We start from the raw sequence: 22,852 nt of genomic DNA, 5'->3' as shown, positions 1-22,852 counted from the left end.
GGCTCCTGGCTTCAGATAGGTCCAGCTCTGGCCATTGCAGCCATTTGGGGAGTGAACCAGCAGATGGAAGACTTCTCTCTCTGTCTCTACCTCTCTCTGTAACTGTGTCTTTAAAATAAATAAAATAAATCTTAAAAAAAAAAAGTCTGCAATTTATTTAGATAAGCCATAAATGGTTTCAGGACCATGGACAGCACCGTCAAAAGCCATACTGTCAGAGAGCCACATATAAAATTTCAAGTTTTATATTAATCACATTCAAACAAGTGAAAGAAACTTGTGAAATTAATTTTATTTAACAAATATATTATCATTCCAATGTGACATAAACATAAAAATAATAATGAATTGTTTTGCATTTTTTCTTGCAACTAAATCTTTGAAACCCAGAGTAAATGTTATATATAAACAATTCTCATTTTGAATGCTTAATTTTCCTTGAAACTACATGACTTAGATTTCATAACATTCAAAGATGTAGTCTTTTTTTTTTTTTTTTTTTTTTTTTTTTTTTTTTTTGGACAGGCAGAGTGGACAGTGAGAGAGAGAGACAGAGAGAAAGGTCTTCCTTTTCCGTTGGTTCACCCTCCAATGGCCGCCGCGGCCCGCGCGCTGCGGCCGGCGCACCACGCTGATCCGATGGCAGGAGCCAGGAGCCAGGTGCTTTTCCTGGTCTTCCATGGGGTGCAGGGCCCAAGCACCTGGGCCATCCTCCACTGCACTCCCGGGCCACAGCAGAGAGCTGGCCTGGAAGAGGGGCAACCGGGACAGAATCCGGCGCCCCAACCGGGACTAGAACCCGGTGTGCCGGCGCCGCTAGGCGGAGGATTAGCCTAGTGAGCCGCAGCGCCGGCCCAAAGATGTAGTCTTACACACCATGTTGTTCCAAACACCCATAAATGTTGCCCAATATTTGAACTATCAGTTTTTAACTTTAAATTGACATATTTTATATGCTCAGTCACTACATGCAGCTAGTGACTGCCATGTTGGACAGCACAGACTTCACCACCATCCAGCTAAGGAAGAAAGACTGCCCAAACACCCCTGGCTGGCTCACAATGGGTATCCTCTCAGTATGTGTGCAATTATCAGTGGGCATGGGATTTTAAAAAGTAGGAAGTCACTAATCCTAAACCAACTGCAAATAAAACATAGGACATAGGAGCAAAAGAAACTCCTGAGACCAGAGGAATAGATGCCAGGTGCATTATTAGTTTTGGCTGAGTTATTGAAAAGAATATTATTCTTGAGATTGATTCTTTGTTCAGCTAATACAGAGGTAAACAATGACCTGAGTCATTCTCTTTGTATTAATGCACTTATAAATACACCCCACTGTAACCCCATTATAGAACTTTAATTAAGGCCTTCTATTTAAAGCTATATTTGTATTAGAGCACAGCCCTGCTACAAAACACATGAAGATGATGATTACAATTTGTAAAAACACTTTTTAAATGCATATCTGAGTTAGCAAAAAAAAAGTAAGATAAATTCTTGGAAGCCAAAAAGGAGGTGACAGTGTGAGGAAGGCAGGACACTGAGACTAGTGGCTGCTAGTAATCAAAGGCTTAGATGTTCCGAGAAGTGCTTTGAAGATCAGCCAAGATCCAGGCTCCTGGGCCAGTCTCCTTAGCTGTTCTCCTAGTAAAAACTCTCTCCTCCTTCGCATTATACGTTTTAGAAAAGTACATAATATCTGTCAAAAAGGCAGCCCTACTTGCAGCCCTACTTGCAGGTTAGGACTTGGTTCTGGCCAACATGAAGTAAGGAGAAATGAAGTACGCAACTTCTCGAAGTTCCTTCTTCCTGTGAGCTAGAATGCAAATACACCCGGTCATTCAGATAAGGACATAACTCTGAGAATAGACTATCAACACTGTTAGAAGTCTAGGCTTAAAATTTAAGATGTTTTAAAAATTAAGTGGCTCTTCATAAAAGTCATGTTCATATTTATTACAACTACCTATTTTTAAAATTTTCTGTCAAATTAATCTTCCCTTGTACATTCAAGAATTTTCTTTGTATGTTCATCACGTCAGTCAACAAGAACTCTCACCTTCTAATCTGCATTTGGGAAAAGTTAAAAGCCTGGCCTCTATTTAGATGGCCTTGCTTGAAGATGCATCCATCCACTATGTGAGGGACTATTATGTTCCTTAACATCTCTGTGCGTATTTTCTCTCTATAAGAAATGAGTAAAAAAGTAGCCACCTCCTACAACTGAGAGTCAAAGGCGTTCACATGTTAAGTTCTTAAGAGTAAGTCCTGACAACAGTAGTCATTGTGCATTTGCTTCCCAGGTAGGACCTCTGTTCCTATTGAATTGTAATATGAGAATCAATTGCAAAGTCTCTCCCCAAACTGTACTCTATATGTTGTGTGTGCGGCCGTGGGGACAAATTGTTGAAATCCATGATTAGCATAGAGTTGGTCTTCTGTATATAAAGTCATACTAAAAATGATCCATAATGAAGATGATGAGAGGGAATGGGAAGTGGGATGGGAGCTGGGGGTGGGGGACACGGGGGAAAGAACGACTATATTCCTAAAGTTGTATCTATGCAAAAATGTATTCATTAAATAAAAAAAGAAAAAATAATGGAAATAATGAAAGTTTTATAAATGAAAAAGACTCCACAACAACTGATCTTAAGTTCCATAGTATCTATCAATTTTTGCCCATTTATATCTAATTCTACTTTTTTTTTTTTTTTTTTTTTTGGACAGGCAGAGTTAGACAGTGAGAGAGAAACAGACAGAAAGGTCTTCCTTCTGTTGGTTCGCCCCCCAAATGGCTGCTATTGCCGGCGCACTGCGCTGATCTGAAGCCAGGAGCCAGGTGCTTCCTCCTGGTCTCCCACGCGGGTGCAGGGCCTAAGCACTTGCCCGGGCCACAGCAGAGAGCTGGGCTGGAAGAGGAGAAACTGGAACAGAATCCAGCACCCCACCGAAACTAGAACCTGGGGTGCCAGCGCCGCAGGCAGAGGATTAGCCAAGTGAGCCACGGCACCGGCCTTCTTACTTACAGTTTTAATTATAACATAGGATACAATGTTATTTCTAAGTAAAATTTTGACAGATTTCATGTTTATTAAATTCATGAATTTACAAAAGTCTGGTTTTGTGAAAGGATGTAGCCATGTTTATAAATACAATTAAAAAAAAAAAAGAGTAAGTCCTGGCTCTCAGCAGTAAGTGCTAGCTAACATTATTGAATGCAGACAACATCCTGCCCATATTTATATTCTCCTAAGTGTCCAGTGGTGATTTGCATACAGCAAATAATCAAGGAACGTTTGCTGAACTCAACTGACTTGCTAATGGGTTGCAAAGGGGAATAGGAATGACAAGTAGTTCTCTTCAAGTAAAACCATTGTGAGCCTAACAGGCTTTTGGTTATTAATCAACAAATAAATTAGGTAGAAGAGGAAAAAATGCATTAGATTGAATGAGTGGGAAAAGGCAAAAACCATTCTGGACCCTGACCAAATTTTCCTATAACCACTGTTCTTTCCTCTCTGCTGTTTCTCAGCACCTGAAGCTTCTTGCCTCTGTTCCATGGTTGTCTCGGGCTCTTTAAGGGACTGGTCAGTTTCCTCTGCGTGCTGGAAAGAAAAAGATCTAGTCTCACTGAGCCTGAGCACACGGTAGTCCTGAGTTAGAGAATTTAGGCAAACCTTCCTAGGAAGGCTTCTTTGTTAAACAGTTCCTAATTTCCTGCCTTATTCTTTCCACAGGGACGGACACTCCCCACCCCTACTTGCTGAGATGAGTGGTTGTCAACAGTACAAGGGCAAAGACAAGTTGCACCATCTGGCTGTTACTTCTTCATAAATTCCTTTATGCTGTCAACATTACTTTCCCCCGTTTGATGCCCCATAGCTCTTGGTACTTACTTTCCCTTGCCCTGCTCTGTGGTCTATTGTGTATTTACTCCCCCATAAAAACCGCAACCACACTGCCCTCAGAGCCTATTTGGGTGTGGGGAGCAACCCGGACTAGACTGTTACTGGAATTAAGACTTATTCTATGCATCTGCTCTCCCACAATATGGCGCTGGGAGAGAAGTAAACAGCTTCCGCACAGCTGCCTCCAGTTCAGCTAATAAACTGTAGGACTTGCTCCTGATTGGAGAGCAGCGTACTCGGCGTGTGGGCAGCCGAGTTGGGATTGGCGGAGGAGGACTATAAAGGAGGAGAGAGACGGCATGCACAAGGAACATCTAAGGGGAACATCTAAGGGGAACACCTGTGCAGCCCCCGAGAGAGCCGGCCGGCGGTGTGCCGCTCCCCCGCGGAAGTGGGGAATGTGGCCAGGGGGAACTGTCCTTCCACGGAGGTGGAAGGGACAGTAGCCAACCCGGGAAGAACCAGCAGCAAACCCGGGGAGGGCCGAGCAGACGAAAGAACAGCGCAGGGTCCTGTGTTGCTCCTCCACGAAGAGGGGGAGCGACATAATGGTGCCGTGACTCGGATAGGAAACCTAGCTCGGATAGGAAACCCAGGACGGATAGGAAACCTAGGAGGGAAGAACTGGGAAAATACCGCGGAGAGAGACTAGCAAACAGCCTAGGGAAAAGCCGGACGAAAAGGGTGCCGGAAGAAGCTATTGAAAGCCTAGGCATAGATTCGGACTACGGACTACGGGGGGAAGCTGGGAGAAATCTCTAAGGTCGAAAGCGAAAGTGAAAGCTAGAACAAACAGACTCGGATACGGACTGTGGGGAGAGGCCAGGAGAAATGAGGGAGGAATATTGTTGGAGGAAAGCTTGGGGAAACATACCGGGTAGAGAAAAATGTTAGGGAAATTGAAGCCGCGGGGGGCAGGCCGAGGCGGAAACGAAAGCTACTTTGGGATTCTCAAGTTAGCCCGGGAATAGGGGGCGAAAAGTTAAAACCAGAAGCGGAAACGTAAGCCTGGTTGGGATCCGTCTGATTAGCCCGGGGAGCAAAGGACGGGAAGCCAAACCGTGGGGCGGAGACGTAAGCTGGGTTGAATTCGCCAGGTTAGCCCGGGGAACTTAGATTGAATGCTAGTGGCGGACACATAAGCTACGCTGTGTGACTCGTGGAGGCTGCCGCGCGCAGACAGAGTGTGTGGGGCTCAAGTACATAGGGAACGCGGGGCTAGCGCGGAGACCGCGGAGTGTGTGCGCAAAGCCGAGCCGCGCAGAGCCGCAAAGCCGCGCAGATGAGAGAGGCGCGGGCTGAAGCGGCTCAGAGCCGGAAAGCCGCCGAGAAGCAGCCTCGGGGCGGGCGCCGGAAAGCCGCAGGGATAAGAGAAACAGAAGTTTAGAAGTAAAATGAGAGAAATGGGAATGTTGGCAGACAGAAGTAAAATGGGAGAAATAGGAATGCCCAGAGATAGAGAAATAGAGAAATAGAAAGGCCTCCCCTCAACATGGCAATGAGAAAGCTTGGATTCGGTCTGCCCGATTAGTGAGGCGATGAGCACCTGCGGCGGCTAGCAGCTTAATGCGCCGCAGGTCACCGAAGACAGGCACGAATTAACATCAGTAAGGCCTCCCCACAATACAGCAATTAGGAGGCTTGGATTCGGTCTGCCTGATTAAGGCGATAAGCACCAGCAAGCAGCTCGACCGGAGTATGAGCTGCAGGTCACCGAAGATAGGCATGAATCAACACCAATAAGCCTCCCCACAATATGGCGCTGAGAAGGCTTGGATTCGGTTTGCCTGATAGGTTTTGTAAGCACCTGCAGGCAGTTCTAGCAGAGTAGAGCATGCGCTGCAGGGCACCGAACACAGGCATGCATCAGTGCCTAGAAACCGCCTCACCACATGGCGAAGAGAGGACCCGGATTCGGTTTGCCTGATTGATAGGACTTGTAAGAACCTGTGGCAACTCTAGCAAGTAGAGCAGAGTGTGTGCCGCGGGACACCGAAGACAGGCGCGTATCAACGCCAAAAAATAAAAAGAAAGGGGGATCTGTGGGGAGCAACCCGGACTAGACTGTTACTGGAATTAAGACTTATTCTATGCATCTGCTCTCCCACAATATGGCGCTGGGAGAGAAGTAAACAGCTTCCGCACAGCTGCCTCCAGTTCAGCTAATAAACTGTAGGACTTGCTCCTGATTGGAGAGCAGCGTACTCGGCGTGTGGGCAGCCGAGTTGGGATTGGCGGAGGAGGACTATAAAGGAGGAGAGAGACGGCATGCACAAGGAACATCTAAGGGGAACATCTAAGGGGAACACCTGTGCAGCCCCTGAGAGAGCCGGCCGGCGGTGTGCCGCTCCCCTGCGGAAGTGGGGAATGTGGCCAGGGGGAACTGTCCTTCCACGGAGGTGGAAGGGACAGTAGCCAACCCGGGAAGAACCAGCAGAAAACCCGGGGAGGGCCGAGCAGACGAAAGAACAGCGCAGGGTCCTGTGTTGCTCCTCCACGAAGAGGGGGAGTGACAGTGGGCACATGAAAATCAGTGTGCTGTTCCTGTATCACAGGCAGGCAGTCTAACTACACATTGGCAGATGTGGTTTCAAACTCAGTTCTGTGATTTACCAACCAAATGACCTTGAGTAGCTGTTTAACCTAAGCCTGTTATTTCATCCATAAATTAGGGACTTCTGTTTTTAACATATTTAGATATGATCAAGTACATAAAGTGCCAAATATGGTACCGTGAACTGATGATGCACTCAATAAATGGATATGTTGAGATGGGCAAACAGAATTGTGTCAATTAGATTTAAAATAGGTTGTTCACCTGATTTTCCAAACACTGGTCAGTGTTGGTGAGCCTCAGGGTCTTGTCACCCAAATAGGCCTGTCTTGGTGTGTGCTTCCCAGAGTGCAGTGCAACCAAGTTTATTCACATAAGAGACTGGGGGGCCAACAGAGAAACAGGAATGCCGAAGCAGAATATTTTTTAAGATTTATTTATTTATTTGAAAGTCAGAGTTACACAGACAGAGAAAGAGAGGCAGAGAGAGAAAGAGAGGTCTTCCATCCACTGGTTCACTCCCCAATTGACTGCAATGGCCGGAGCTGCGCTGATCCGAAGCCAGGAGCCTGGAGCTTCTTCCGTGTCTCCCACATGGGTGCAGGGGCCCAAGGACCTGGGCCATCTTCTACTGCTTTCCCAGGCCATAGCAGAGAGCTGGATCAGAAGTGGTGCAGCCAGGACTCGAACCAGAGTCCACACAGGATGCCGGCACCACAGGCAGTGGCTTTACCCACTATGCCACAGCACCAGCCCCAGAAGCAAATATCTTGACAGTCCACTCAAATCCAAGTATTTCAAAAAACACACATGCCGTTTCAGTATTTACAAAGGTACCATTCAAGTTCTCTTCTTGCAAAAGATATTCGGGATTAGGAGATTAACTTGTACTTACTCTATTATCATAAAAGGACAATTAACTGGCATTTGTAATAATGCAAATGAGCGTGTATCTACTGCAGGATAAAGATCCACACTCAAACAAAACCAAGATGCTGCTAGGACAAAAAAAAAAAAAAAAAAAAAAAAAAAAAAAAAAAAGAATCAAATAGAAGCCACAAAACCCTGAGAATAAAAGACCTAAGATGTACCATGCTATATGTTTTTAAAATGTCAACTCTCAAGGTGGGTGTTCTGGCAGAGCAGGTTAAGCCACTGCTTGGGATGCCCACATCAGCGTGCTGGTTCGAGTCCTGGCTACTCTACTTCATATCCAGCTTCCTGCTAATGAGTCTGGGAAGGCAAGAGATGATGGCTCAAGGGCTTGAGAACCAGACAGAGTTCCTGACTCCTAACTTCAATTTGGATGAGGCCTGGCTGTTGTGGGAATTTGGGAAGTGAACTAGTAGATGAAGATCTCTTTCACCCTTTCAAGTAAATGAAAAGTTATTTTTTAAAATGTCAGCCTTCTACAGATCACACTGTTTTATAAGAAAATGCAATCAGGGTCCCCACAAGTTTTTCTTAAAAAAAATCAAACTTCATAAAATAGGTTCTAAAATTCACCTTAAAGAGTAAGAGTCCTGGAGCTGCCCTGTGGTGTAGTAGGTTAAGCCTCCACCTGCAACACTGGCATCCCATATGGGCACCAGTTTGAGTTCCAGATGCTCCACTTCTGATTTAGCTCTCTGCTAATGGCCTGGGAGAACAGCAGCAGATGGCTCAAGTGCCCCTGCATCCACGTGGGAGACCTGGAAGACGCTCCTGGATCCTGGCTTCTGATTGGCCCAGCTCCAGTCAGTGCAGATGCTGTAGTGTGTTCAGGGTCATGCTATCCAAGTGCTTTACAGTAGACGGCATTATCAATACAACTCCCCATGTAACATTTTAAAAATTATGAGAGAACATCTTCCATTTGTTGGTCCACTACTCAAATGTCTGCACCAGCCAGGATTGGGCGAGGCCAAAGCCAGGAGCCTGGAACTCAATGGAGCTATCACCTGCTGCCTCCCAGGATACACATTAGCAGGAAGCTGTACTGGAAGCAGAGGCGGGCCTCAAACTGAGAGTCTGATATGGGAATGCAGGTCCCAGGTAGCACCTTAACCAATGTGTCAAATGTCTGTTCCTATCCATGTATCTTATCCTGTTTGGGGATGATGACACCAAGATTTTAAAAGGTAAGTAAACTGCCCAAGTCAAATATGGCCAAGGCAGGGTTCTAAGCCCAGCTGACTCCAGACTTATCTCCCTGAACAAACAGTAATGCTCATTACTGACAGAGTTCCTATACAGCATTAACAAAGAACCCTGGACTGGCACTGCAGCACAGCAGGCTAAGCTGGTGCTTGCAACACTAGCATCCCTTATGAGCCTGGTTCAAGTGCTGGCTATTCTACTTCCAATCCAGCTAACTGCTAATGTGCTCAACGAAACAGAAGATGGCCCAAGTCCTAGGTCCCCTGCCAACCACATGGGAGACCAGATGGAATTCCTGATTCCTGGCTTTGCTTGGCCCAGCCCTAGCAATTGTTACCATTTGGGGAATGAAGCAGTGGATGGATAGAATATCTGTGTGTCTAATTCTGCCTTATCAAATAAATAAACCTATTTAAAAATTATAGGTACACTAAAAAAAAAAAAAAAAAAAACCTAAAATAACCTGGTATAGAAATGGAGGAAGTATGTAACATGCAAATACATTATAATATGCAAACAGTTTATACATACATTAAAAAGCTCAACCTTACAAGTACTTACTATCAGGATGTTAATAAGTAGGACTATAGAGAATGCTAGGAAATGATATTCATACATGCTGATAAGAATGTACCTTTACAAAGCATTTTTGGAAGACAATCTGATATCAAAACCTATGATCTATATATCTTTCCAGCAATTCTTCTTCTAAACACTGAACCTTAGCACAAAAAGTCACATACATGACTACTCACTCCAAGCTCTTCCACAAAATCAAAATAATGGCAAGAACTTAACTGTTCATCAACAGGGAGAGTCGCTGGAATAGATCACTGTACATCCATTTATAAAGTACATGAAAAGGAAATCAGTAAGAACTGACTTGGAAAGATGTTGACGGCATACCATTCAAGAGGGGAAAAGAAGTTACAGAATCCATAGGTTTAAAATATTCATTTGGTAAAAGAGAGGGAGTATCCAAAGTTGAATGACAAAGAATACAAAAGAATACAAAAGAAAATGAGAAAGGGAAATGAACATGCAAATACACATATTGAAAAAGACAGTTTTTATAGAGTGGACACTCCAGGGGTGGAAGTGGGATTGGGGCCTATGAGTTGAAGCAGACATCTGCATTTTAGTTAATAGTTTTCTGTAAAAATGTGCAGTGTTTTTGTAATTTTGAGAACGCAAATGCAAGTGACAAAGTCACTATCTTGTGTTTAGTCTTTTGTTTAGAAAAAGAGCAAGATGGGTAAACAAATGAAGGAAAAACACTAAAGAACAACCAGAGAGAATAAAAGGGAGGAATAAGAATGTTACAAATTAAGAATAACGACTGACACCTACATTCAACTCAACTGACGCAATAAATTTATTGTTTCCATAATAATACTCTGGACAAGGTGAAGAAAATGGGCACAATGACAACACATGTAAACTCCTGTCACAAATTAATCTCACATATTTCCAGTGGTTCAACATAGTAAATGTAAAATACATAAAGAAAAACACAAGAAATATAAATATTCAGATTTTTATAGCACAACACAATGTTTTCTAAAAAAAAGTTTGTCATAACTGTTTATGTAATTCTGACAGTAATTCAAAACACAAAAATCACACCTTTCTCCTAACCTTCCCTACGATCTGGATGTGAGGACTGTCGTATTAAAGAAATATGCAAAAATAAGTTTAGTGCTCAGAGACAAATAATTTTCCTTATTTTAATGCATCAAGGTGCAAAAATTTCAATTAAAAAAATCCAATCATTACCATATGCAGATAAATAAGAGATTTAACAATACTTTTATAACAAAATCCAACATTATACTATAAATACATGTGTGTGTGTATTTATATATGCAATACCTATTTAAAAAAAAAAGGTGACTTAGTGAAAATGACTGAAAATATTCATGGATGCACATTATGTACAAACCCTTCTATATAAAAAAATTAAACTATTTTCAATGAAATCTCATGTTCACATCCACCTGAAAATTGTACTTGAAAGATAAATAGGTCTACCTAATGGTTTCTTTCTGAAATCATGGCTAAGGCAGTTCTTTCCAAGGGTTCTACCTACGCAACATCACTAATACTAAGCAGTATAGACAAACACTACACAGATGCAGCCTGACATGCCTAAGCATTATTTCCTGGAGCTCTGTTCAATGTTAAAAGAGGGGAGAGTTTATTGTTGTGCTACAAAGAATATTTTTCTTTCTTAAAATATACAGTTTCTCTATTCCAAATTAAGCACTTACTTAAGACATTAAGAGGCTAAGAAGCCACTCCATTTGGTGTCACTATGAATAGCCCTATAACAAAGAACTCTGTGTTGGAATAGCTAGAAAAGTTCTCACTAAAGTAATAGTGCATCCTTCACCTGCATAGAATCCATTTGGCTTAATCGCTCTTTGTCCCCCAGAACACCAGTCTGGAGTTCAAATGCGCTCCTGGAGGTCCATCTCAGCTACGAAAAAAATATTTCACAGAAGCCATCTAAGGATATATAGGATAATAAAGTTGGTTAAATCTGTTTGATGAATCTTAAAACATTCCTCATGTGGAGTAGCTGCTAAAGGTTAAAATGAAGTAAAAAATGCAGTGGGGGCAATGACGTTGAGCCGGTCAAATAACCATTTCCCTAAGTCTTTAAACAGATAGCTGCAAATATCTAGTTCCTCTAACTTTTTATTCTACAGGAACTGAGGATCTGAAGCTTTTAAAAGGTGAAAAATTGAATACCCCTAAAAGGGAACAGTCTGAGGCAAAAATTGTAGATCTGTAAATGTTTTATGTGTACACACAGTTGTGTGTATTATTCTGTATATATTTACATTCATATTTACAAGATGCCCTGCAGTGTAGTTCAGAAGGCCTTTATCAAGGATCAGTTTCTAATATAGGCCCTAGAGTTCATACCACCTGTGTAAGAAACAAATGTGCATATATTCACATAATGTAAACCTTATCAACAAAAACATTTCTATTAACACTAGGTTAAATAGGTTTTAGGTTAATGGTTTCTTCTATTATCAATCAGTGACGTAATTAGAACATTTCTAACACTGAGAATCAAAATAATGAAAAAAACACAACTGAGTCTTAAATTCACAAGAAAAAAAGATACTAAGTATGGCAAACATGAACAAAGTTCAAATTCCAGAGTAGGGAAAAATATCAAAACTTTATAAATCTCTTGGGATGCAGTTTAATTACCGCATCACTAGAAAAATAGACTCATCAAATTAACAGCACTGTTATGGATTCTCTCAATATTTCAACCCATATGTTTATCTTTTTCCTCTTTTGTTTCCAGCTGGAGGTTTCTTCAACTGAAGGAGTTGTCCTCCTGTTCCAAAACCTGCAGAGGCAGGATTGGACACCCCAAATGTCAAACCAGCTGATGCCGTGATGCCAGGATTGCTGAAGTTAAACCCAGATGTACTTGAGCTGCCAAAGCCTTATGATTAGGGAAGAAAATATTCATATCAGAAGTCAAATCACAGAAACAAATACAAAAACTGGGCTGAGTGGTAAAACTCTATCTGAAAGAATACATAATGTGTAAGACTAGCAAGTATCTCAGGTTCCTGAATTTCTAACATGGAATTTTACAGGAAAATAATTTACCCAGCAATCAAGTGGCACCTTGACAGAAGTTTAATGATGTAGGCACGGAGAGATACGTTAGTACAAATAAATCTGCAATGAACTTCAAGTTACCAGGAGCTTTGCTGTTTAACATGTTAAGGTACCTTCCTCCTCAGCCCTATCAAAAGATCTTAGCAACAAGCAGAAGACACTCTCATGACATCCTGGACCCAATCCTGCAATACCAGGTCCTCCAAGAAAGCCTCAGCTTGCAAGGCTCTGGACAGAGGGCACAAAGAGCAGCACTTCCTGTTTTGAATTCATAAAAGCCCTTGCAGAATTAGGATCAAATCCTACTTAACTAATATAGTATTTAGAGTATAATTCTAGTATCACTGAATTCTGTTTTCTTACTTGGCTGGAAATGTTGGTTTTCATTTAATATTAATTCCCTAAATTTAAACATATCTTAACAGTATTACATCATCATTTCAGACATGCTACTTATCCTTAAACATTGCATATTAAAATAAGCTGTTATCCATAAATAAAACAAATGCAAGCAGAGACAGACTCTGGAATTTTTTCTTAGCGGAGTCAAAAGACAATGCCTATTTCAAAAATTAAACAAGGACTCAATTAATCATCACTTGTAAGGCTGTGGAATTCTTAAAGCCGGAGGAACTTATAGTTGAAGAGTGTCTGTTTGGAACAGAAAAGGTTCTCCTGCATCAGTAATGATAAAATCTGGGTTAAATGTTCATCATAATGGGTTCATTTTTCCAATAAGGAAGAAAACATTGAACCATGAAGTTAATCACTGGGTTCAAAATGAATCTCTACTAGTTAAGAGAAGATATAAAAACTGTATGATTATGTAGGTTTGCATGCTTCATCCAGGAAATATAAACTGAAGTAGGAATCTTTTTGAATTACTGGAATAATAACACTTATACTTTCAAATTAAATAACTTGCAACTTTAAATTTGCCTGAAATTCAGGCAGAAACACACAAACCTGCACTAAGACTTCCTGAGGGTTTATTTGTTGTTCCAAATCCAAATGTTGAGGCCCCTGTGGTGCTGCATCCAAAACCAGAGCTAGTTCCAAATCCTAGTGGAAGGGTAATAGAGAAATATACAATGGTACATAAAACACAGGTTAAAGGATGCTTACAAGTAAGATCAAATTTATCAAAGGTATAAGAAAAACAGTGTTGAACAACATGACCTTATTAATGAAATCTATTTGTCCTGTTGCATAAGACTTCTGTAAGAACAAGATTAATTTTGAAGTAAAACATAAGTCTTTAAGTTTATGACCCTTCAATAATTTTTAAAGAAGACTATATAAAAATAAGATAATAGCAGTTTCTCTCCCAAATGTGAAATTTTATTGACCATTCAAGAATGATTTTTGAAAAATTTATAAGCAGATCAGCTTGAGGAGTATTTCCTTTTACAAAACAAAGATTCACTCGGTTAATTAATAAACATGACATGTACAGCAAGGTACAATAGAAACATACAAAAAGTAATTTTATTCTGCTCTTTACTAAACCATTTTTGGCTAATCAAAAATCTTTACCACTGAAAAGCTGCATAACCACATAATGGTCAATTTCGCTTAAACTACTCAGTAACAGTAGATTCCCACTACACTACCAGCCAATGCAACAGTGAAATATCGGGACTGAGGTGTTGTCTTTCCTCTTAACAAATTTTCACAATTGAAAAAAAAAAACAGAAGTATTTTTCATCACACAGAGTTCATAAAGAAATTCTCAGTGCTTGATGACTGGTATCCAAGATGATCTTGAAATAAAGGTGAAATTCATTTTAGAATGTTGCTTTCCAACAGCTTATCTAAAATTACTGAGTTTGTTGGTCACAGCCTGTTACTGAAGAATACATGGCAAACTGGATTACAGATTGCAAGAGTTATACTGTCTGCCATGATTCTTGTAACTCTCAGTGAAGAACAAACTCTTTATTAAATAACCAAAATACTTTATATGCTTCCTTCTTCTTTTAGTGGAAATAAATAAGAAAGTCTTACACATCATGCTTTAAGGTGTTTGGCAAAATATAACCAACTCTCAATTATCCATACCAAAGGTTTGTGAATGAATTAGTATTTAGCACGGTGTTTTCTGCAGAGGACTTACCTTACCAATTACAATTAACTTTGAAGCTATTAAAATAAGCTTAATTGCTTATAGATACACGTATAAATATAGGTAAATAGGCCAAAAATACTTAGAAATGGACAGAAGGTGTTTAATTTATAATAAAATCATTTCCCCATTTAACGTGCTTATTTTCAGATAAAAAATATGATTATCCATGGAACAGTTTGGATTCCAAACTAATATTAAGACTACCACTTTTTATACTTTTAATCAAACTTGTTAAAACTAAGTAATTCTCAAGTTCATATTTAAGTATATTGCTTTGAAAAGATGAATATCCCTACCACTTATTTTTTAATAATTTTTATATTTACTATTCACAGAAGGAATGATCCTTTCAAGTTTGAAATCTAATATGAGAAAGCAATGACTATGTTTGGAGAATCGTTTTTGCCAGATGGGAACTTAACTTTCCAAAATAGCAGCAGATCCTCTTAGAAATCTTTTTAAAGACTAGTATCAGTTCAAGTGTATTAATAGTTCAATGAAATATTAGAAAAGTTAAAGTGTACCTCCAAGGTTTGAAGAACCTAAGCCACTTGATTGCAAGCCAGTGCCAATACCTGAGCCGAATGGCGTTCCAAAACTAACTCCCAGAGATGGCTGTGGCCCTGGTATAAAAAAAAATGGGGGGAAAAAAACAAATTTGCCTTACTCTTTCAAGATTAAAGTTTCTTTATGAAATTATTTTAAATGAACAGTGATTACTTTTAACAAATTCCATTTATTAAAACTGTTTTCAGGATATCTCTCCAGACTAATCTGTCCCAAATGATTTACCTAACCAGTAAAAAAAAATTTTTAATTAACCTTTTCAGAACTAGACGTTAAAAGAGGCTTACCACAGTGAAAGATATTAGTTAAACCTACTAAGTAATTTGAAATCTTTAATGTATCATAAATGCTATTTCTTTTAGATTTACTTCTAGACTTATTTTAGATCACCCCACTTGTTTCCTGAATAAAACTATTTGGTGCAATGAGTAAAGGGGTTTACTTTAAAAACAAAAAACAAAAAAAAAAAAAAAAAAAAAAAAACTTCTTAGTTGTTAGAGTCAAGTCTCAATTGATCAAAAGAGACTGAGACTAACACGGGAAAACTATCATGTTACTTCATAAGAGTTAATACCCAAAAAACTGATTTTTTTATGAAATATAAATGATTATACAATAAATAGATAAAAAACAAGACAATGTTTTATTTTATTAAATTTATTGTTCATTTTAAAGCAAACCAATTACACAGTAACATGACAATTCCAACTTGTTCACAAAAAGTGATAATTGAGTTCTCTTCTTAAGCTCTGCTACATTACACCACTTATCACCTGATTAAATAAGATAGATAATGAACATTTACAAAGGCACCGCTGTGTACCTTGACAGATTCAATACATTCAAGATTTCAATTCAGAAATTTCTTCCCAACATTTTGGAAAATGTATTCAGATGCAAAATGATTAGTCATCCTTTTCCCATTGATACTTTAAAGATTTTGGCTGAGTTTGTTTGGCAAGAATAGCATCAAACTTACTAGCCTCTCTTTCTATCACCTATTTTTTTAAACTAAGTAGAATACAAAAATCTAAAAATCTCTCGTTTGATAAATAATTTATGAAAATTAGTAAATTTCATAGTACAATCTTCAGTCTTGTCTTTTTCAAGCACAGTGATCAGTGCATCTCAAAATTGAGGGAAAAAGTAATATACATATTAAAATTTAAATTTGCAAAGAAATCAAAGCCTTCAAGTTGTCCAATGAAGAATGAGGTTTGTATATTCAAATGGTAGTGTAAAATTATAATAAAACATTTAAAAAAAAACTGAGGAACTACATTCTGCTACACTGGGACAGAAACTGGACTTTTCAAATAGTTTCTACCCAGAAAATAAAGGACAATAACTAAATAGCAGCCAGCGTTCTTATACTATTATCAAAATAAAAATAAGTTAAAAAGGATTTACAATTTTATATCCAGTTTGAGATCAATTTGAGAATAAAATATCTGCCTAGCAGCTCTTTTGTAAAATGTTACCATAGGAAAAAGAAACTAAGCATATTACTTTCTTACTTCTAACAAAAATATTTAAAAAACACATATCCAGTTTCTTTAACATTGAGAGACTTAAGTGTTACATGTTTTAATAGGAGGCACTGCTGGTGGAAGACCCAAAATAATAATGCACACCACAGCCCTCAGCCTTCTAAGTTATAAGAGTTTACTCAAATAGCATGTTTTTTGTTGTGTGTGGGTCTGTTTTAAAAGAGCAACAGAACATAATTTCTCTAATCATCAATCTTCAGGATATAGGTAACCAAGAACTCATTATCTAATAACGACAAGACTTTCCATTGCACAACAGATACATAATTTGAGTTTTGTACCTTCACACAAATTCTGAAGGTAATATCATTTATAAAACTAGTAGGCAAATGTATAACATTTTTAAATAGTAAAAACTCATGATAAATATCTCCCATGCCAAAGTATTACCATATTACACTCTGGCCACCATATATATTAGTTTCACGGTTAGAAAGCAGAATCTAAACCCTTCAGGCAAAGTTACGTAAACAATTCAAGAAGTCTGCTTTGAAATCTTCATGAATTTAATGAGAGGCTTAGTTCCATAAATAAAAACAAGTTAGTAGTAATAGATACCAATGATTGCCAAAGTGAAATCTTCATGTAGAGTAACATTTTACAAAAGTTACCATATGATATGTTCACACAAAACAAAAATCAAGTTTAGCACTGTAATTCATATTTACCAGAATAAATTCTACTTTTTAAAAAGTAAAACTGTATTCACAGGAAAAGGACTAAAGTGCTAAAATTTTTATAATTTTCCATGATCACTCAAAATGCCTAATGTAATTAATATGGTGAACTCCTAAATCATATTTTAAAGTGATGATTAAAAAAAAAAAAAAATGCCTTTTCCCCAGACTGAAAAATTTTACTTATACTGATTTAATGGGGGAATGTTCCTTTGGTTATTAAATACGCAAAATCACAGAACCACAAGAAACTGAGAAAAAATACTTAAGGTTTCCTATTTAACACTACATCTTAAATGTCCAAACCTACACTAAAAGCTACAAAAGAGGAATTCCTAACAAATGTCTAGGCTCTCCTTTAAAACAGCAGCCAAGTCACATGAGAAAAGTCTTACTATGTAAACATCAACAACTTTAACTTAAGTGTCAAAATACAGTAGCAAAACTCAATACCAAAACACTGATCAAAAAAAAAAAAAAAGAAAGAAAGAAAGAAAGAAAGAAAGAAAGCGAGCAAGAAAGAAAAAGAAAAAAACCTATCCTAAATCTTTAGGAAGCATGGGAAGCACTGGTGGAAAAGTGTACTTAAGCTCTGCCAGAACAGAAATGATCCATGCATGACATTCATTTCACACACAAGGTTTTTCAACAATTCTCTCCAGCATTTAGGTCCATTCCTCCACCTCCAAGAAAGACAAAGACAATATAGAAACCACCTTCAGAAGGCAGCAGTCTAAGAAGCTAGCTGGTCTGTGCCCATATTTATGTAAACACAGTCAAGAATCTATACACACATAAAAGCAAAAAACTGAAATCTGTACAAGTCAACAGTGAAGTGTAAAAGTAATGTACAGTATCTAGCTTCTTATAGATGGTATAAAACTTATTATTAATTATTAGCACTTTAAAAAGATTTCATGTTACAGAGCATAAGGGATAACTCACTGAGTACAAAACAATGCAATAAATAGGGACACTGTTAGCCTGTTTGCCCAGAAGTAACTTGCGAAATCATTACATATGTATATAACAGAACTCATAAATCTCACATTCATGATGACAACTAAAGACTAAAATACTAAAGATTCTGACTGGGAAGGCAGAAAGAAATGGACTACAGAGCATAAGAGATCTTTCAAGAAACAAAGTGGAAAAGAGAAGACAATGCAAAATTGTTATCACTATTGCTTAACTTCTCAGTTCTAAAAATTCATACTACTCCAAATGAAAACTCTGTAAGATTGCTTAGACTGATAAATCGCAACCTGCCGCTTGGTTAGAAAACCCTTATGTGGACTTCAAAAACTGCAAGGATCACTAAAAGCAACCAAAATCTCCCCTGGCAAAAAAGGCCTGGCAGAAGTCAGACAAAGCACATGAGCAAAAGGGCTCCTTGGCTTGAGGACTCCAAGTTAAGTTAATGTTCTTGACAATCAGAGGTCAAAGACCAAATCTAGGTTGTCTACCATTGTATCCTCTCAAGCATAGCACATAGTAGGAACTCTTATTTACAGAATGAACATATATTATCACATGTCCATGATCCCAAAATACATGAAAGTCCACAACTTCTCAAGACAAGACTGTCTACATAAGAAAGTAAAACAAAACAAGACAAAACAAAACAAAACAAATAAACAGGTAGCTTTGCTTCAAGTTTACTTATTTACCATACTCAATTACAGTGAACATTTTAGGTAACTGACTTTTTTCAAGTTTTATTTATTACAGTGGAAATCAACTATACTTAAAGAATACTTAACCACACCCACACTTATCTGAGCTACTTCTTTACGATTAATACTGGCTCTAAAAACTAAACTGGTACTATGATTGGTTTGATCAGCCGGTTAAATAATCGTGAGAACAAATGGTTGTATCATAGGATTGATTCTTCAGAGGAATCAAACTCATGACTTTTCCCCTCTATAACTTGAGATTGCAACCCTATACTCCAGCCAGTTCAAAGGCTTCTAGACAGTTGCTTATGTGAGCCACCAGTCACATGGGTCCAGCCATGGATTATGGCTGGTTTGGCATAAATCCATCAATTTTTTACGGACAGCAAGTCAATTCCATCATCTCCAAATGTGAAGAATAATTTTTAAACTGCCAATAGGGAAACACAGATGGCTTCCCTAATAAAAGCAGCCTAAATGCAATCTAAATACATACTTTTTCCCTTTTTGTGTACTATAATTTACTACTGGACTATATGGAACTCTCAGAAAAAACACATGCTATAGCATAACCAATAAGCATCACCCAAAAATTTATGAATGACTAAACAAAAATCTACATCCATTAAGGCTATCCTTTTCTATGACAAATCTCAAGCCTGATAAAAGCTACTGGATGAGTAAGATGACAAGGCATAAGCTTGGAAATACCTCAGGAAATACTATAGAACTAGACCTCAAAAATGTTCCTTTGATTAGAAGTGGAATTACACAGGTGACTAAAAGGATCTGCTTTCCAGTATTTCACCACATATTTCAGCTCCCACATCTCAAAATATCTTGTTTCTGCTCTTGCTACTGGTTTGTTTTGAGAAGGTACAAACAACTTTAGCATGCGTCTTCTTCAAATTGTTAAGAGGGCCTGTATATTGTTTTTGGTCAACACACAAACAAACCTACTGATCTTCAACGTACCTTTAGTCAATAAAAACCTACTACATCCTGAAAGAGGGTACTTTGTAATTTTTATATATGAAGAAAATGAGAATGCACCATCTATCAGTATCATATATGAAAAATGCAATGTTTGGACTGATGATCTCTGACTTTAAAACAGTAAATGATACAATCACGATTTTAGAATCTGATATTCTTAAATGTAATTCAGTAGTGAAACACCATATTCTAAAGGGCATGTATAGCAATACAGCAAATAACATTTAGTTCACAATATTCAATATCTAATCGATGTATAATTATTGCTAAACTACCCTGTGGTTTTTATCAGGTATGTTTCTAATTGTGTCCATCACAATTTCTAGATTGTATTGGAATCTCTATTCATAGAAATTTCTTCATTGCTCACACAAAAGGAAGACTTATGAAAACGCACATAAATGTTCTGCATTTGAATGGTAAGAAGCTATAACTTGAATGCATTCAGACCTGTAGCAGGCTGTTGCTGCTGTGTAAGTGTTGCAGCCATGGCAACGGCTGCTGCGTTTGGCATGGTGCTGAAAGGGGTGGGTCCAGTAGTAACTCTGGGTGCATTCTGCCACTTCTTGGCTTCTGCTCGCCTGGCTTCAAACACATCTACTGCATCTCCCAAGAACATTTTCCTGTAGCCAAGGTACTGTTCTTTAAGCACCTAGAGGAAAGCAAAAATAAGTAAATACGTAAATAACAACAACAACAAAAAATGGTCAATCAAGTTCTCTGTTGACTTTTGTAATATAACTATGAAATAAGTTACCAAAGACAGAAAAGACACTGTCAATATTATATAAACAAAGTTCATAGTTCCAGAGCAGGAAGAATCACAGGTTCATAAAGAGGTCTGGTTTATACAAGACAATATCTGCCTTGATTAAAGTATTAGTAAGAATTATTCTGTTTTAAACCAGAATTGTTAAATACTTTATTTAGTCTAATTTAGACAAGTTTCATGCAACTTTTTTTCAAGAGATACAGTGTTTTCATATTTCCTACCTTTCTTAGAAGAAACTTATAATTAAAAGCTATTTTATCCTTTGGTGTGGATGTCAGTATTTGATGTTTCAGCTCCAAATTTTGCTACCATTATAATAAACTAAGTGGGCTTGCCACGGACTGAAAACTGAGGAAAGTGTGGAGTCAGAAATAGGATATACAATGTAAGAAAAAAAAATCTAAAGCATATTGTCCTGTCTCAAATCCATCCTACCTTCTCCTGTGCAATTCCATGCCGCAGTTATACACTGTTTGGCATCAGTAACACATCCATTTTAATTTTAGCTCCACTTCACATAATGGGAAATAAAGAACTACTTTACTGATTCGAAAAAGATAAACCATTAAAAAGACCTGATACCAGCCATAATTATTATAACTAGTTGCTAAAATTAACAAATTTGTTAATGTTACTGAGGTCTGGCTGTCTAAACAGATTATCTAGTGAAAAACAAAACAAAAAAACATTTCTTGTGAGTTTTAAGTTTTTTTAATTTATTTGAGAGGCACAGTTAGAGGAAGGAGAGAGCTGTCTTCCATCCTCTGGTTCACTCCCCACATAGCAACAACAGCCGGAGCTGGGCCAATTTGAAGCCAGGAGCCAGGAGCTTCCTCTAGGTCTCCCACATGGTACAGGGGCCCACTTGGGTCATTGTTCACTGCTTTCCCAGGCCATAAGCAGTGAGCTGGATTATAAGAGGAACAGCAGGGACACAAACCGGCACCCATATGGAGGCTTAGTCTACTGCGCCACAGCTCAGACCCCAAGGTTTCTTTTAAAAATGAACAAACCTAGAACTTAGTTTACGCTGTGGCGTAGGGGGTTAAAGCCCTGGCCTGAAGCACCAGCATACTATATGGGCGCTGGTTCTAGTCCCGACTGCTCCACTTCCGATCCAGCTCTCTGCTATGGCCTGGGATAGCAGAAGATGACCCAAGTCCTTGGGAGCCTGTACCAATGCGGGAGATCTGGAATAAGCTCCTGGCTCCTGGCTTCAGATCTGCACAGCTCCAGCTGTTGCAGCCATCTGGGGAGTGAACCAGCAGATGGAAGACCTCTCTGACTCTACCTCACTCTGTAACTCTTTCAAATAAATAAAATAGATCTTAAAAAAAAAAAAAAAAGAACTTAGTTTGCTTACTACATCGAGGTGAAAACAAATGGCAACTATTAAATCGGATCACAGAACATCTTTGATTCTTGAGAAGCTATTAATGAAAATTAGGTCAAAATATCATGTTAAATTTATTCAACATAATCTGAGATTGTTTTATGGGACTCTTGACCTCATGATTTAACAGTTATTTACATTACCAAACAATGGTATTTTTTTAAAACCAGAGAAGAGAGTATCATTGGATAAACATGTGTATTTACACATTTACACCTGCAATTAACTTTAAAATACTACAGGAGAACCAAGGCATCCCTGAGTAAAGAATGGATAAAACAGACTCAGCAGGGTCTTGATAATGGTTGAAGTTAGGTGGTGGCACCTGGGCATTCATTACAATAGTGTTCTACTTTTGTGTTTATTTGAAAACCATCACAACAGAAATTAAGGAGGAAAAATATTCACACAGCAGACTTCAAAGGGCCAACACAGAATCATCCCTAACAACTGGAAAATTAAAGTACCATTTATTAGACTAAATTTTCCAGAAAATCTGATAAAAATCCCTCCTTTAAAACAATTGTTTTAAAGCAGAAGGTCTAAAGTATACACTATCATTTCAAAAATGGTGTCATTTAACTTTTTTAAAAAAATTTAAATTCTATTAAAAAGCTTAGTTGAATTAAACTTTTTTAATGGAAGATTAAAAGTGAAACTACTGGTAATCTTGATTTAACTCAATTTATTTAAATTCTGGTTTGGCTACTTTGGATTTTAAAGATATCTGTTAGAAGTCTACACAATTCTGGCCGGTGCCGTGGCTCAAAAGGTTAATCCTCCACCTAGCGGCGCCGGCACACCGGGTTCTAGTCCTGGTCGGGGCGCC

At 38.5% G+C, this 22,852-nt stretch overlaps 1 protein-coding gene across 5 annotated transcripts in view; it reads right to left on the bottom strand.

Annotated features, from left to right (window-relative positions):
• Positions 1-22,852, bottom strand: part of NUP58 (nucleoporin 58) — a 51,019-nt gene that overhangs the window by 718 nt on the left and 27,449 nt on the right. For 2 of the 5 annotated variants that reach the window (XM_051850731.2, XM_051850730.2), the window contains 4 exons: positions 20,309-20,510; positions 14,914-15,012; positions 13,228-13,323; positions 9,959-12,079 (listed from right to left, as the gene is read on the bottom strand). In XM_051850731.2, the coding sequence (XP_051706691.1) occupies positions 11,910-12,079; positions 13,228-13,323; positions 14,914-15,012; positions 20,309-20,510 (567 nt within the window). In that variant the 3' untranslated portion in view covers positions 9,959-11,909. Of the gene's footprint in view, positions 1-1,723; positions 1,820-9,958; positions 12,080-13,227; positions 13,324-14,913; positions 15,013-20,308; positions 20,511-22,852 lie in introns of those variants that run through there. The other 3 variants (XM_051850735.2, XM_051850732.2, XM_051850734.2) reach the window with 2 other exon arrangements.

Source organism: Oryctolagus cuniculus, chromosome 9 (assembly GCF_964237555.1).
Source record: "Oryctolagus cuniculus chromosome 9, mOryCun1.1, whole genome shotgun sequence".
In the NCBI taxonomy this organism is placed as follows: Eukaryota; Metazoa; Chordata; class Mammalia; order Lagomorpha; family Leporidae; genus Oryctolagus; species Oryctolagus cuniculus.
The sequence above is the reverse complement of the archived record's forward strand: the minus strand, read 5'-3'. Positions and strand labels throughout refer to the sequence as shown.